The sequence below is a fragment of the Littorina saxatilis genome, linkage group LG2 (genome assembly GCF_037325665.1).
Source record: "Littorina saxatilis isolate snail1 linkage group LG2, US_GU_Lsax_2.0, whole genome shotgun sequence".
Lineage (NCBI taxonomy): Eukaryota > Metazoa > Mollusca > Gastropoda > Littorinimorpha > Littorinidae > Littorina > Littorina saxatilis.
The window spans coordinates 38,280,945-38,296,411 of NC_090246.1; the positions used below are offsets into that span (position 1 = coordinate 38,280,945).

The following is a 15,467-nucleotide window of genomic DNA, read 5'->3' on the forward strand; positions in this document are numbered from 1 at the left end:
GAACTGAACAATGCACAGGTGTTGCTCACATAGAGACACACACACAAACACACACACACACACAAAAACACAGAGAAGCCGTATCTATAGAGAGATAGATGACAGTGTATTTTTCGCGTGGCTATAAATTGATTCGACCTTTGCACTTTTACAGTGAGGATAATTTACGGGTCCAATTTACGTTCTGTACACTGCGTTGACCTTCTAAAAATAGTAACAGTAACAGAACGCCGGGAATATCCGAAGACGCTCAGCGCAGTGGACAGCGCAGTGACATTCTAAAAATAGTAGTAACTTACAACTGAACGCGAAAGCCACACGAAGGAAGGGAGATAAACGCCAAACACTGGAGAAGATAAGGAAGAGTTACTTATAATGGTGAAATGAACACAAAAACCAAATTCAGTTCAGCGCTGCGCGCTGAGAGCACGTGTTGAAATATCTCATCGATGATATTGTGTCCGGGGTGTAGCTGAATACGGTGTCCAAATTTGAAAAAGATCCACCGAGAACTTTGGCGTTGTGATGTGGTGTAGCGGCTATGGTGTGTCGGTATGGGGGCCCGGGTAGCTGAGGTGGAACCAAAATAGCTGAGGTGGAACCAAAATCGGTTCCGCGCTGCGCGCTGAGAGCACGTGTTGAAATATCGACCAGGTTGTGTCGTGTCCCGGGTCTACCTGAATATGCCCACCAAATTTGAAGCAGATCCATCGAGAACTTTGGCCGTGCATGGCGAATACACAAATACACAAACACACAGATACACAAACACACAGACACACACACAGACACAAGTCGTATATATATATAGATGTATGAACATTTTGGTCAATCAATCTTCGACGAAGCCCGGACTATGGGATTGTATTTCAGCTTGGAAGCTTAAAAAATAAGAAATAATTAAGTATGTATGTATGTGTGTGTGTGTGCAAAGCAATGATCAGAAAACTACTGGACCGATCTTCATGAAACGTTTAAATAGAGTTCCTGCAAACGATGTCTATCTGTTGGTCTTAAACTACTGGGGAATAGTCTTTTTAACCTTTTCGACAAATGTTGGTTTTTTTTGTCGATCAAATTAATTGATATTAGACGAAGATCGGACTATGGGATTGCATATAAGCTTAAAAAAAAAGAAAAAGCTGAGAATGATTAATGAGTTTGGTCATACAAAATCTGAACATTCTAATTTAAATTAGACATTTTAGTAATCGATCCCAAAATTACTTCATCTTATTCTTTTTTATTTTCAGAATTTAAAGCTATATAGATATGCCACGTTTTCTTTGAAATGTACTCAGAATTAAAGACAATAGGTTAAAGCACAACATTCGCATGCTTCGCGGAGACGAGCTTGACCCGTATCAGTCTTCGGGTCTAAGCGGGCTAAGCCTTGGTAGGTGTTATCTCGGTGTTGGCTGATTTTCAGTGTAGATGTTTTGGTTTCAGACCAACAGATTGACTAAATGATGTTGTTTTTTCGTTTCACGCGAATTGTTTAATTATCTTGTTTATTGTCAGCATGACGAATCTGCTGTACGTACCAATGTTAGTGATATTAATGGCACTGCTTGATCCTGTGGCATGTATTTACCATTTGTGTTTTGTCATTTCACAGATTTTAAAGCAGGACTTTCGTTACTGCAACAAAGATGTCACTGAACGGACACAACAACTCAAACGTGACGAAGTTCGCGGGAGACGGCTTCATCAATCATGACGTCACTGAAGACGTGACGTCGCCCGCCGTGTACTACGTGGTAGCCTCCATGTTGACCTTTACCTGTTTCGTTGGGACCTTCTTCAACGGGGTGGCCATCTTCGTCTTCGCCAAGAACAAGCATCTGCGAACACCCACCAACTCGTTCGTGATGTCGCTGTGTGCATGTGACCTGTTGATGTGCCTGATTGGGATGCCCATCCCTGCCGTTTACGCTTGGGGAAAGACCACGATTGACAACCACGCTATTTGCGTCTTCGACGGCTTTACCGTCTATTTCTTGGGTCTCTCGTCCATGTATCTCCTAGCGGCTATCTCCGTGGATCGCTATGTGGTCATCGTCCGGCCTATGGCGTCAACCATGGTGACCCAACGGGTGGCGTCTTTGGCCATCGGGGTGTGTTTTCTCATGGGACTCTTCTGGACGATGATGCCACTCCTAGGGTGGAATCATTACGTACCCGAGGGAATCAGGGTTGCCTGCAGCATCTCTTGGGAGTCTGGGGATTCGGCAGCGGCCAGTTATGTCTTCGCCATCTTTGTCTTCTGTCTCCTCCTCCCTATGACTATCATGGTCTTCTGTTACGCCAACATCTACCGCGCGGTGAGTGCAGTGTCGTGTTGTTTTACGACTAACATTACTAACATTACATCACATATTTTCTGTTAAATGACTTTTTTGTTTTATTTTATGTTCCTGAACTAGACTTGACAATCAAACTTATCTCTAATTTTGGATTTTCTCGTTTCTTGTGATTCTTTATGAACACTACTAATTAGGGCCGGTGTCCTCTTTTTCTGTGAGGAGAAAGCATAATTTTTAATTCGTTGCTACTTTCCCTGTCTCAGTAAGTCTTTAAATACAGGTTTCGCTGTACTATACTTAGGCTTTTTTTGTTTGTTTGTTTGCTTAACGCCCAGCCGACCACGAATTAAGGGCCATATCAGGGCGGTGCTGCTTTGACATGTATAACGTGCGCCACACACAAGACAGAAGTCGCAGCACAGGCTTCGTGTCTCATCCAGTCACATTATTCTGACACCGGACCAACCAGTCCTAGCACTCACCCCATAATGCCAGACGCCAGGCGGAGCAGCCACTAGATTGCTAATTTTAAAGTCTTAGGTATGACCCCGCCGGGGTTCGAACCCACGACCTCCCGATCACGGGGCGGACGCCTTACCACTAGGCCACCGTGCCGGTATACTTAGGCTCAGTGAGTCCATCGCCTGAAGACTCAAGAGGCAGTCAGTGCGTGATAGTCACATCTGTTCTCAGAGAGGGCTGTCAGGACCAGATGTAGGTATCGGTCGATGATCTGTCGATGTCCTGTCGACTTCTTGGGTTAAGAACCTGGTAGGGGCGGGTCTTGACTTTGGAACCTTGACGCGATAATGTGCCCTGGGGAATTACTCCTTGAATTAATTAATCATTGATCTTGTTACCAAATTGAAGCATATTGAGTCTACTGTAGAACCGGTTTGGTGGTTTTTGACCTTTGGAAGCCTTTAATCGATATAAATGAGGTACCGTACCGGATAAGTGATTATCGATTTTAATTGCAAACAACAAAAGCGTTTTTCAGTCCAGCCTAAAACCTGTTTGCTAGCTGTGCCTTGACTGTGATCGCCTTGTGCAATATAAATGAGCCTCGATGAGATATTACCCGAGAAAGTATTCACCGACCTTGCTTGTAAATCTAAGCGACTTGGAGTCTAGCGTAGTATCTGTTTCGTGACTCGTGAGGGACCGTGGTAACCTCGATGCGACAGCGAGCCTTGATGAGATACTGTACGGGATAAATAGATATCGATTTTATACTCAACCTGAAGCATCGGGGAACACGGCTCAGTACATGAACCGATTTTTGTCGTTTCCAGAATTTGTCGAAGAGGGAGCTTTTGTGGTACTCTAATTAAAACGCCTTTGATGTGATTCCCTGGGATATCGAAGTATTGGTATAATTGAAAAGTATGGGGAGTCTTTATTGCACTTTAATTATGACACCTATGGCGTACATTACTCGAATATTGAAGCATAAGTCTAATTCGAAAGAATGAGATTCCTTGTTAGATTTTGATAAAGACACCCATGGTGTACCATCACTCAACTATCGAAGCAGTATTCTAATTTACAACATTGTGGGACCTTTCATTTCGCTTTAACTGAGACACCTGTGGCACAACGAATGCATAATCAAAACTAAATTGATTTCAGATAATTGTTATGCTTTAGTCTAAATCAGAAAGAATCCGGCTAGTGTTGCACATTAATCTAGACACCAATGTCGTAGTTCGGCTTGGGCTCCATTCTTGTAAATTGAATTAATTTCAAATGTTGGTTGAACGTCCATAGTCTGAACAGGTCATTGATATGCTTTTAATAGCATAAGGACACTAAATGTTACCAATTGGAAGGTCTTCATTAATATGATACTATTTCACCATCGTTTGATGGTTTGTTTGTGTGTTTGTATCAAACTTTCTTTCTCTTGATAATTATGTTTCTTTCTTTATTCGTTGGGTTGCTTTGTTTGTTTGTTTGTTTGTTTGTTTTTGTTTGTTAGTTTCTTTTTTTCCTTTTGTTTTGCTTTCCCTTCTTTTTTTTCCCTCCAATCCTACCCGTCTTTCTTTTTCTTAAGCAGCATAGTAGTATTTCCCCAAAGCACGCAAGCTGCTCTTACACAACCGGTTTCCCCAATGACCTGTCTATCAAGAAAGAATACATGTAATCAAAATTATAGCCCTTCGTGTTCGGCGAAAACCAATACAAAATCAATATTAAACAAAAGAGGCAGAGAGCTCTCTTAATATCTGAGAAACAAATGGCATAAGCAGGGCCGGACCAAATGAGTTGTAAGGGGGGGGGGGGGGGGGTTCCTCCTTTTTTTTTTTGGGGGGGGGGGGGGGGCAAATCAGCGAAAAAAAACAACAACAAAAACACTCAAAGCAAGGTACATGCTTTTTCCAGGGGTGGGGTTCCGGAACCCCTGGACCCCCCCCCCCCCCCCCCCCCCCCCGGGTCCGGCCCTGATAAGCGCTCTGAAATGTATGCGACATGTGCAAGAAGAGTAGGTAAGATGGTTATTCTCTCAGGTGCCAGGAGGTTGTTGCGCATCACGTACTCGTGTTGCACACTGTCATATGCATTTACAGCGCTTACGTCCCTTTGTTTCTCAGACAATAACATAAATCCTATAAAAACAATGACGTTGTGTGTATGTCTGTTTGTCTTTGTCCCCTTTCTCCGTCTGTCTGTTCGTTTGTCTGTCTGTCTGTCTGTCTGTCTGTCTGTCTGTCTGTCTGGCTGTCTGTCTGTCTGTCTGTCTGTCTGTCTGTCTGTCTGTCTGTCCGTTTGTCTGTCTGTCTGTCTGTCTGTCTGGCTGTCTGTCTGTCTGTCTGTCCACTTTTTCTCTATTTCTGTCTGGTTCCTCTCTCTGTCTGCCCCGTCTCTCTATCTCTGTCTCTGTCTCTGTCTCCCTCTGAAATACTGCCGTTACATACAATTCACACGCCATGGACACAGCTGTACGCTACCATTGCATTTTTTTCCTCTATTTTTTTGAATTTTTGGTGGTCTCCCCTGATTTATTGGTATCAAAAATGTTGATTATCGTTCCGACCACCTGCCGCCCGTGTCTACAAGTATTGTTTTCTTATTTATACTTCTTGTCATTTTTATTTTTTCTCGTTAGTATCGCAAAATGTGCCAGAGGTTTTTGATTTTTTAGTTTTTTTGAGAAATGAAAAAAAAGTTTTAGGGTTGGCGGGAACAAAACCGAGTTACCCTAAACCAACATATATTTTTGTTTGGCCTTAAAGAACCTATTAAACGTCGTCGTTTGTCTTGCCTTGTGTTGTTTTCTCTCCTCATTTTTCGGTATTAAAGATATTGGATATTTTCCTTAAGAGAAAAAAAATGGATGGTAATAATTATATTTAAAGGTACTGAACTTGTCAAATCCAGGTGCACGGAGCCCCTGGGGCTTTTAGTCATACCTCAGGCAGCTATCCGTTAGAAGAACTACCAAGTTTCATTGACTTGCACCCAAAGAGTCAAGAACTGCGATTTTTTTACGAATTAATTTCGTACTCGGACCCGGCTGGTCTTGACCTATTTTTGGATCTAAATTTAGATCAGGTAGATCACCATATCATGCACAAAAAGACACGTCACTAGCAAACTATGTCAGACGTCATCATGAGTTTGTGTAAAACAAAATGGAGGCCGGAATCACTCAGTTGAATCGAACTCCGACCAAACACCACGTAATAACTAGGTTAATTTATGCACTCGCGTGAACAAGAAACTGTCGAGTTTCACAGATGTCGTCGTTGGGTAGTTTTGGGTTTGTTTTACTACCATAGGAGGATTTTTGAACTGTAAATGCACTCAGCTGCAACAAAAACGCAAAACGAAGGCTGTGAGCTGCACTGTGCCTTTAAATATGAGACTATTGTAATATTCCATCCAATCTTAAATCGTGATTTGTTTTGTTTTTCTTGAAATGTTTCTTTTTTTGCCATATATGCTCTTTCTATATTTGTTTTTTTCTTCTTCGCATTCTTTGTCTGTCAGCTAACGGCCATCGGGGCAGAACTAATCTTCTCGGTTAATAAAAAGTTCAGTTTCGTCGAAGCAGATATGAGATAACCTCCGGTCTCAGGATATTGCCATTATTTTTTGTTCTGGGAGAATCGGACAGCTTGTCATTTGCACCTGCAGTGATTCCAAAAGACCTGATGTGCACGTGCATTTCAGATAACAATAATTTGTTTTGACTAGTGAAAGGAAGCGTGCAGTTCATTTTGAATGTTGTTGTAAAGTGCATTTTGCATATGCCTCTGAAAACGTATTATCAATATTCCGGTTAACGCTCTCGTAGTTGACACGAACGCATGTCTAATCTCATGTATCGTAGAAACGGAACCAACAAATATCTAAAAGGAAGTGTATAAACCATATATATTTTTATTTGAAAAGATTCATGTTGTTGTTGTTGTTGTTGTTGTTGTTGTTGTTGTTGTTGTTGTTGTTGTTGGTGGTGGTGGTATAGTTGTTGTTGTAGTTGATGTTGTTGCTGTTGTTTTTTTGTTGTTGTTGTTGCTTACAATGTTCACATCCATTTTTATATTGAAAGCAATGTATGTACAGCTGCGCTCAATCTGTCGTTTCTATAACTGACACACACACACACTCACACACACACACACACACACACACACACACATGTACGCACGCACGTACGGTGATGCTTCCTGTTATGATTTTCGCAACCCACAACTTTCCATGATGACTACCCCCCCCCCCCCCTCCCTTATTCCACCCCGTCCCTCCCCGCCTTAATATAGCCTCACCCCCAAGGTTTTTCCTTGCTTCCTTAAGATAAAATCCCGTGATAACAGGAAACCGAGTGAACGCTCATCGCCTAATGATCGGTTCGTGTATCTCAACTCTCCGGGATTTTTCCACTCTTCATCATGAGTGGGATAGGCCTAAGCATATTTAAGGCTGAAGTCTACCCCTGAGAAAAAAGATCAACTTTTGTTTTCTAAACTGGAACATTTTCTTTAAGTTAAAAGAGGGGCGAGGCCAGAAATAGTACATTTACAGAGCGTATTTGTTTCGATGTTTTTTTCCCTCACCTTCACAGCTTTAATGTGCGCACACACATGAAAGAAACGTTCACGTTTTCCTTTTTACATCTTCCAACCGGTATTTTTCAACCTGAACCCCTGAAAAAAACAAAACACTGATGAGGGCAAGGATTTACAACTTTTAAAATAGACGCATGCGTGCGTTCGATCAAAGGTATTTAAGTCTGAACCAACCTGCCAGACATTCTTTCCCAAAACCGGGTTGGCTGAAATGAACACGCGACCGAAAGAACAGGAGAGAAAGGGAGAATGTACGTTCTGGCTCACCGATTCCGACAGACCCTAAATATTAACGCAAAATAGGCTTCTGGACTAAACTTTTACTAAAATGAAACATGCGACAAAATCAGAAAAATACTGCATAAATCCATACAAAAAAAATACAGTAAAGTAAGGTTGTTTTGAACCAATGCCGGGTCTGTCGGAATCAGTAACCCAGAACGTACATTCTCCCTTTCTCTTATACAACATTCTTAAGCTCAATACGCTCTCTCATTTACAAACTTTACTTCATATGTTCTTTCACTGTTAGAATTATATCTGATACATGCAATGTGACTGTCTAAACGAATAGTTAACTCTTTACAAGTGATTCTATTTTTACTTTTTCTTCCCGTCCTATTTGAATCCCCTTTTTTAAAAACTGCTTTTTCAGATCTTCTATATCGAGTGGCTTGTTATATTCAGCTCGTGTTTTTGTTTGAATACTTGCTTTCTTACTTTTGTAGTCATCAAAGTCTGTTTGTATCTGTTTGAATTCTTCGTCAGAAACTTTTGAATCTTCAAGTGCTTTACTGATAGACAGTTTTAGGCTAGACAATTTTGATGATGCAAGAGTGGAAATGGATTCGTGTTTTTCAAGCTTTTTCACAATTTTTTTCATTATAGCTGATGCTATAAATGATAAACCACCAACTGCTGCTGCGACACCACCTAGGATTAGAGAAACTGGAGTCCCTACTCCGGTAGCTAACAGAATTGTTCCCGTTACACCTGCAGCTGATGCAAGGATAGTAGAACCAGTGCTGGCATTAGAAAGGCTGTTGTAAGTTGTTGAGTACTTACGTCTAGCGCGAGAATATTTTTCTAATTCATCTTCTAGTTGTTTTTGTATATTACTAATGTGTGCCAGTCTGAATTGTTGACTTTCTGCTGCACTTTCATCAATATTAGGATAAAGCTTCACACTGCTAGTCATCTTTTTAATGCAAAATATAAAATATTTATCTTAATTCTCACTGGCCAGTGTTTCTGCTAAGCTTTGAAGCTGTTCATTGCTTAACACCTTATCTGTATAGTAGAAAGCAATCAAATCAAGATAAGTAAGATTAATACTTCTTATTTCTGTTAAATTATTTATATCTGCGTTAACAACAACATTTTGGTTTGACGTCTGTTTTTTTATTGTGTTAGAATCCTTTTGAACAGCAATAAATACTCTGACTTCTTCAACATTTAATGGTCTCCAGTTGAGATTTATTCCTCTCATTAGAACAGTGTTTGTGGTTTCTTCCCTTTTCCTGACAACTATATCAAATATCATAGTTGCATTCTGCCCTATTGGAAGCTTGGGTATAAAATCGACAATGGTGTCAGCGTCCTTTGCAACACTTTGTTTTCTGTGAATGAGATAGTTGTTCTTATGGAAAGGTTTAACTGCAACTTCTCCCCTGCTGTTAAACGCAGGAACAAGGCTAACAATTAGTGGTTTAGCATTGATTGACTTACGGAATGTGTCGTCTTTTCCAACAAGAGTGTATGGACTCACAAATTCAAACTTCATTTCCCAGTCAATCTTTTTCATAACAGGACTAAGTACCCATTTTTTATTCTGATGTTTCCACATGTAGAATGTGTCATCGACAATTGGATCAGGTACATTAACATCACGGATTTGACCTAGTTTGAGGAATCTTGGTTTCTTTTCATCGTCGATTTCCTTTCTCTTGTAATAACCGGTGTCTGTAAACTCGAATGCATACACTGCACCAACTTCAGCATTGCTCTCAAAGTCGATAGCGTCTGCTAAATCTTTCAACTCTATAGTTGAACATGCAACAGGATAAGCTATTGTAGGTCCACTCGACATTTTAATACTCAATATTTTATGGAACTATTTCCAATGTAATGTTAAACAAACAATCAACTGGTTGTCCACTTTGATTTTTCAGATCAATGTGTAGGAATTCATGACACCCTTCCTCCAAGTCCTTGAACTGAAGTGTCTTAAATGTTGGCACGTGCATTTTACAAAAAGAGGCATCACTCGGTGGAAGAATTCTAAGCAGATCAGAACGCTGATCATTAAACAGATTATAGGATGTGTTAAGCTCTCTCATGTGAACAAACAGTACACTGTTAACATCCATGTCAATGGGACGTGTTCCCTTGTATATTTTTGTAATTCCAAGCATATCAAGGAGTTTGGTTGGAAACTCAATGTTTACTTCTCTAGTTTTGGGCATAGTAAGAGTAGCAATGAGACTTGCATGATTTAAACTCGCTGTAATACCTACTGGAGCAAACAATTCTTTCTCTAAAGTGCAGAAGTCATAGTAACCATCTTCTACAGAATGTGTTTTACCATTAATTCTAACCCAGTTGTTAGCCTTTTTTTTACTGATATTATACCAAGTAACCTTGTACATAATTTCATGCAGTGCAACTTTCATTCCTCCATTTTGATTGTTGATAGGGTTTGCAAGTTTAACTGGCACACTAGTCTTCACATTTGTTAGTGTGATAAACATTTTTTATTCAACAACAAAAATGATTCAGTATAAATTCAACAAAGACGTTAAATACAAAACTGGACCATATTACAATCCAAAGACTATTTCTTTCCATGAGTTGGACTTTGCTGTAACAGAAACACAATCCATTCGCGTTAAAGTGCCTGACCCATTCCATTCTTACCTAAATCCCCCAATCAAAAATGATAGTGTTCCAAAGATGTGGAACTCTCACCCAATTCAGTTCTATCAGAATCAGTTAAACTTTGCAATATTCTGTGCAACCACAGGATGTGGAGTGTCCTATGCAGACCACATGAATAATTCAAACTTACTGACAAAGTGTGTGTACACATTTCACGTTTACTATCAGTGCAGGAGAATCTTGTCTGAACTTCAGGCACCAATGCCGCATGAAAAGAGCTGGAACCCATTCAACAATAGGATAAACATGAAAGTGTATGAGCGTCTCTGCAATGAATTCAATATAGATTTTAAGACCGACTTTAGGCAAAAGCAAGACAAAAACCATGGCATGGGAACACTATATTTATGGGGTGTCCACAGGAGGTATAATTTTGATTACTGGCCAGGTCATACATCTTTTTCTTCAAATGTGCAGGTACAGTTAGGATCAATAGAACAACAGCACCACAATGCATGGACTACTTTTATATTAGACACCGGCAAAGGTTTCACTGGATCAGGTGTTGAAAGGATCAATGAATCTATCCGAACATATGCGTGGTGCTTGCTAGGCTCGCAGGCACAGACACGATCAAACATAATGAGAACAAGCACAGGGTTTGATGCACAGAAACAGTTGTTATCAAATTTAGAAGATGTCATAAACTCTGCAGTTGATCTGCCTTCCAGCATCAAAAGGTATCAAGACTCTCTCCGTTATGCAAGATCAAAAGTTGACTTTGCTGTTGGTAACGGCCTTTACATGTTACCTTCTGATCTCCAGCTGCAGATTGGAACAATAACAAATTATAACAATGAAATCATTATTGCTAGTGACACCCAGCCGCTTGGAAAGGGTGAAGAACTGAATTCAGAAATCAGAACGATGTTACAGCCATATCACAATGAACAGAAACAAAGCGTGACAAGTGAAGATCACGCTGCAGGTGAAGATCATTCTGTCACTAGGGATGATCAAGCTGTTAGTATTAGTGATGATCATGAATCGCAGAAGACTGCTCTAGTAATTGGTGGAGTGGGTGTAGGCTTACTTTTGCTTTATTCTCGTTAGCAGAACACCTGCAATTAAAACTATTAGAGTCCAGAGATGTTCAGCCATGAAACCAACAACTTTACCTGCAAAAGATAACAGCCAGCTAACAATTGAACCAATGATTCCTGGAAGTGCATCCAAAGCTTTTGCTGCTAGTTTCTTTAATAGTTCTGCAATGTGTTTGAGTTGTTTCTTTACCCATCCCGGATCAGATGGAGATGAAGGTGAAGGTGGAGGTGGAGGTGTGACAGTGCCACCTGTGAGTGTTAACACTAATGTGCTTATTGCAAATCCTAACGCAGTTAGTATACTAGCTATTGTGATTCCCTGCTCTCTGAAAAGCGTTCTAATTCTTTCAGCAAGAGTTGTGTCTTCGTAAAGGATTCTTTGAATTGTATTTTTTATTCTGCTGACCTGTGTTCTCAGTTGTTCTCTATTGTTACTTAGAACTTCTAACCTTATGGCTTTCTCCTCCTGCAAATCTTTTAAACGCTTAGAAATTCTGTTTTTTACTTCTTGTTCTAGGTTCAAATCATCAGCATCAGCAAGTTTTTGTTTCTCTTTGTTTATATCTTCATCCAGCTGACCTAGTTTTGACAGATTATTTGCTATTTCACCTCTGATGGTTTGTAGTGATTGATTAAGGGCTTCTATTTCTCTCATAGGTAATAGTTCATGTGGAGTCTTCAGTGAAGTTTCCTCAGAAAAAGAAGTCTCTATCTCTTGTATAAGTTGATCAGCCTCATCTGCAAGTTTATTAAGATCTTGCAATGGAACAGATTCTATTTGAGTAGCAGTTGGTAGTCCTAGTTCTGCTTTTTGAAGTAAGGAAACAACATGGGAAGGTGATGACCGTGTGCTAGGCACAATATCTAATTGCCTAAGTCGATTAGCAGTAAGTTTTTGTTTTAGTGAAACTTTTGATAGAAACTTAGCAGGATTAGATTTATATGTAAGTTGGACTTTTTCTCCTTTATCGCTAGTTGTATATAAATGATTTGCTTCCATTTTGAACTGGTTTGGATCTAAAACATCAGGTTCTTCTCCTAAACTTTTGTAGAAATCTCTAACTTTACCTTCCAGAAGTTCATGTCGTGCCACCTCATAATGCAGTGAATGATGGTAGGGAACCAAAGGGATTGCTTCGCTCATGTCGTCCGCTGGCTCAAATAAATCTTCAAATCCACCTTCTGCCATTTGTAACTTATTTTTTATTTTGAAAATAAAAAAAGATGGCACAATCGTTCGGTTCTGTTCTTGATCCTTACAGAAGGCTGAAAGAACCTCTCGGGGTAAAAGGAATAAGGCAAACAGTTATAGTTACAAATAATCCTTCTACTATTGATCAGAATGAAATACTTACTGTTAGGTTTCCTAATCTGGGTAAGAACGATGTTATTGTACCAGGCACTGTAAGACTATCATTCAAATTAGAATTAGAATCTGGCTCAGATGAAAATAGGACTTTGGCTTATAATGTAGGAAGAGCAATTGTGAGGAAGATTACTGTCAAACTGGAAGGGCGGGAAGTGATGTCATTGAATAATGCAGATGTATTTTTAGTTTATGCAGATAATTGGTTAACTGACAATGAAAAGAAAAACAGAGTGTTTCAAGGGATTCAGTCAGACAATGGGATAAAAGTTAGAATAGGAGCAGGAGATAAAGCTGACAACAAAAAAGATAACGCTGTCAATGTTGCTTTTGGAAACAAATTTTGTATTCCACTTGACTTTGAACTCATAAATTCACATCCTCCCTTCTATCAAGGAGCATTGCGTGACAGGCTGTCATACGACCTGACTTTCAATAGTTATGATCGTGTTATGCTTTCACAAGACCCGGAAGCAAAGTATAAGGTGTCTGGAATTTCTTTAGAGTTTGATGTTGTAAACCATCCTGAACTGGCTAGACTTATAGAAAATCAGTACAGTTCTAAGCTGCCTATCTATTATGAAAGAGTGTTGAATCACAGTACACTTTCAAAAAGCCAGGCTGATCCAATCTGGAACATTAACTTGAATACACCAGCTAGGTCAATGAAGGGAATACTTATGTTGTTTGAGGAACCAAAAGATTCATATGAAAGGCAAATAGAAAAGTTTTACAATCCACTAATCAATAGAGTATATTGCACAATTGAAGGGCAGCCAAACCAAATATTTGCATCTGGCATGCTGCCATACCAACACTATGATGAAGCAAGAAAGTACTTTACTGGAGGAAGATTGAAAGACCCAACATCTGATCTTGTGGCTAAAGATCTACATTTACACGGTGTTGGCGTAGAAGATTTCTTGACAAATAAATATGCGTTATGGCTGGATCTCAGAACAACTGACGACAACAAACTGCATGGAAGTGGAAGGCGAATTGAAAACGGATCAGAAGGAATCACAATACAAATTGAAAAGGAAGTAGGGAGTAGTAGTAAATCAGTTAAGATCTACGTGTTTGTTGTGTCAGATGCGCAGTTAAACATCTCTGAAAGCAGATTACAGGATATTGTTTATTGAACGTGTTAAAATGAAGTATCTAGATTTTCTTCCAAAAGATCCACACTGTTCTTTGATTTGTGGGGCAACAGGTTGCGGCAAAACAAGATATGTTTTGGATTTATTACAGACTGTTTACATAAATCACTTTGAACACATAGTCATATTCTGTCCAACCATAAAGCATAACAGAACATACAAGGAGAGAAAATTCATATGGTCTGATCAAAATATATTTATTGTAAATCCTTCTGATCGTCTAAATGTTTGCTTGGAGCATTATTTCGATCTTTTTCAGAACACGCCAACACTGTTTATTATTGATGACTGTGCAGCAGAACGTGACATTGTTAGAAAGAAAAGTGCACTAGCAAAGCTTGCATTCAGTGGACGACATGCATTAATATCAGTTTGGATATTAACACAAAAATACAATGCAGTTCTGAAAGACTTTAGAGAGCAACTCAAAACAATAACATTGTTCTATTCAAAGGACCGTGACAGTTTTGAAGAGTGCCTTCGAGAAAATGATGTCATTGAAAACAAACAGGAGAGAGAAAGAATAAAGAATAATCTGAAATCTTCTAAGCACTCGAAACTGGTTTTAAAAACTGATCAACCAGTTCAGTATGTATGTTTGTAGAAATCCTTGCTAAGTTCTTGTCAAGTTCTTATTCAAGTTCTTGTCAAGTTCTTACTCAAGTTCTTACTCAAGTTCTTGTCAAGTTCTTACTAAGTTCTTACCCAAGTTCTTACCCAAGTTCTTACTCAAGTTCTTGTTAAGTTCTTGTTAAGTTCCTACCTAAGTTCCTACCTAAGTTCTTACTCAAGTTCCTACCTAAGTTCTTGTTAAGTTCCTACCTAAGTTCTTACTCAAGTTTAATTACTAGATTTTAATTTTATTCTGCATCAAAATAAAATGAACTGTGATGAATTGCTGATGCAGACTGCTACAGATATTGAAATCTGTGACAGTAGGACTATACCTGATAAAAAAGAAAGATTGTATTCACTTGCTGTTTGTGGAAAAACAAAACACTACCTTGGGCAGCAGTTAACTGTGGAAGAAGTACAACATCTTTCCTCAGAAGATATAGAAAAGTATCATGGACGGTATGAATCAGTGCTTGGTTCTAAGATGGTTAGAAGTATTGGACAGACTGTTATAGGTTTGTACACAAAGATTTTTGGACATTTTACACCTCTCGACTCGGAGGAAGACTTAACACATGATCTAACTCATGACCCTGTTGTTTCCAAGTCCCTCGAATCTCTTGCCTGTGGCCTGTATTATCGATTTGGTGCTTTATTAGTACCATTTGTTGCTGGATTAATTACTTTCAAACACATTAATTTTCAGAATAAAAAAGATGACAGATCAGTTGAAGCAGACAGTGGAGCAGACGAAAATACCAGAAGTGAACACAGTGACAAAGAAACCTGGTAGAGTAGAAGCAGGAAAAAAACTAGCCGAATGGAACAGACAAAAAAAGTTAAATCAAAAGGCAAAGCAGAACATTATGTATGAAGTTGAGCAGACACCAAACATTCCTGAAGTGACTAAGGTCACACAAACTGATCAAGAATTAAAATCTTCATTTCTATCATACAGAAAAGTAGCT

General features: G+C 39.4%; 1 protein-coding gene across 1 annotated transcript; it reads left to right on the forward strand.

Moving 5' to 3' along the window:
• The first annotated feature begins 1,652 nt into the window (after positions 1-1,652).
• Positions 1,653-3,038, forward strand: LOC138952908 (pinopsin-like). The gene is made up of 2 exons (XM_070324661.1): positions 1,653-2,324; positions 3,000-3,038. Exons 1-2 carry the CDS (start codon positions 1,653-1,655, stop codon positions 3,036-3,038), a joined length of 711 nt encoding a protein of 236 aa, XP_070180762.1.
• Positions 3,039-15,467: the final 12,429 nt, after the last annotated feature.

What these genes read in the sequence shown, in the direction of transcription:
- LOC138952908 (XM_070324661.1), top strand. Translation starts at nt 1,653, where the DNA reads ATGTCACTGAACGGACACAACAACTCAAACGTGACGAAGTTCGCGGGA. An exon ending in ACGCCAACATCTACCGCGCG is followed by an intron (nt 2,325 to 2,999) that starts GTGAGTGCAGTG and finishes ATCTGTTCTCAG; the next exon opens with AGAGGGCTGTCAGGACCAGA.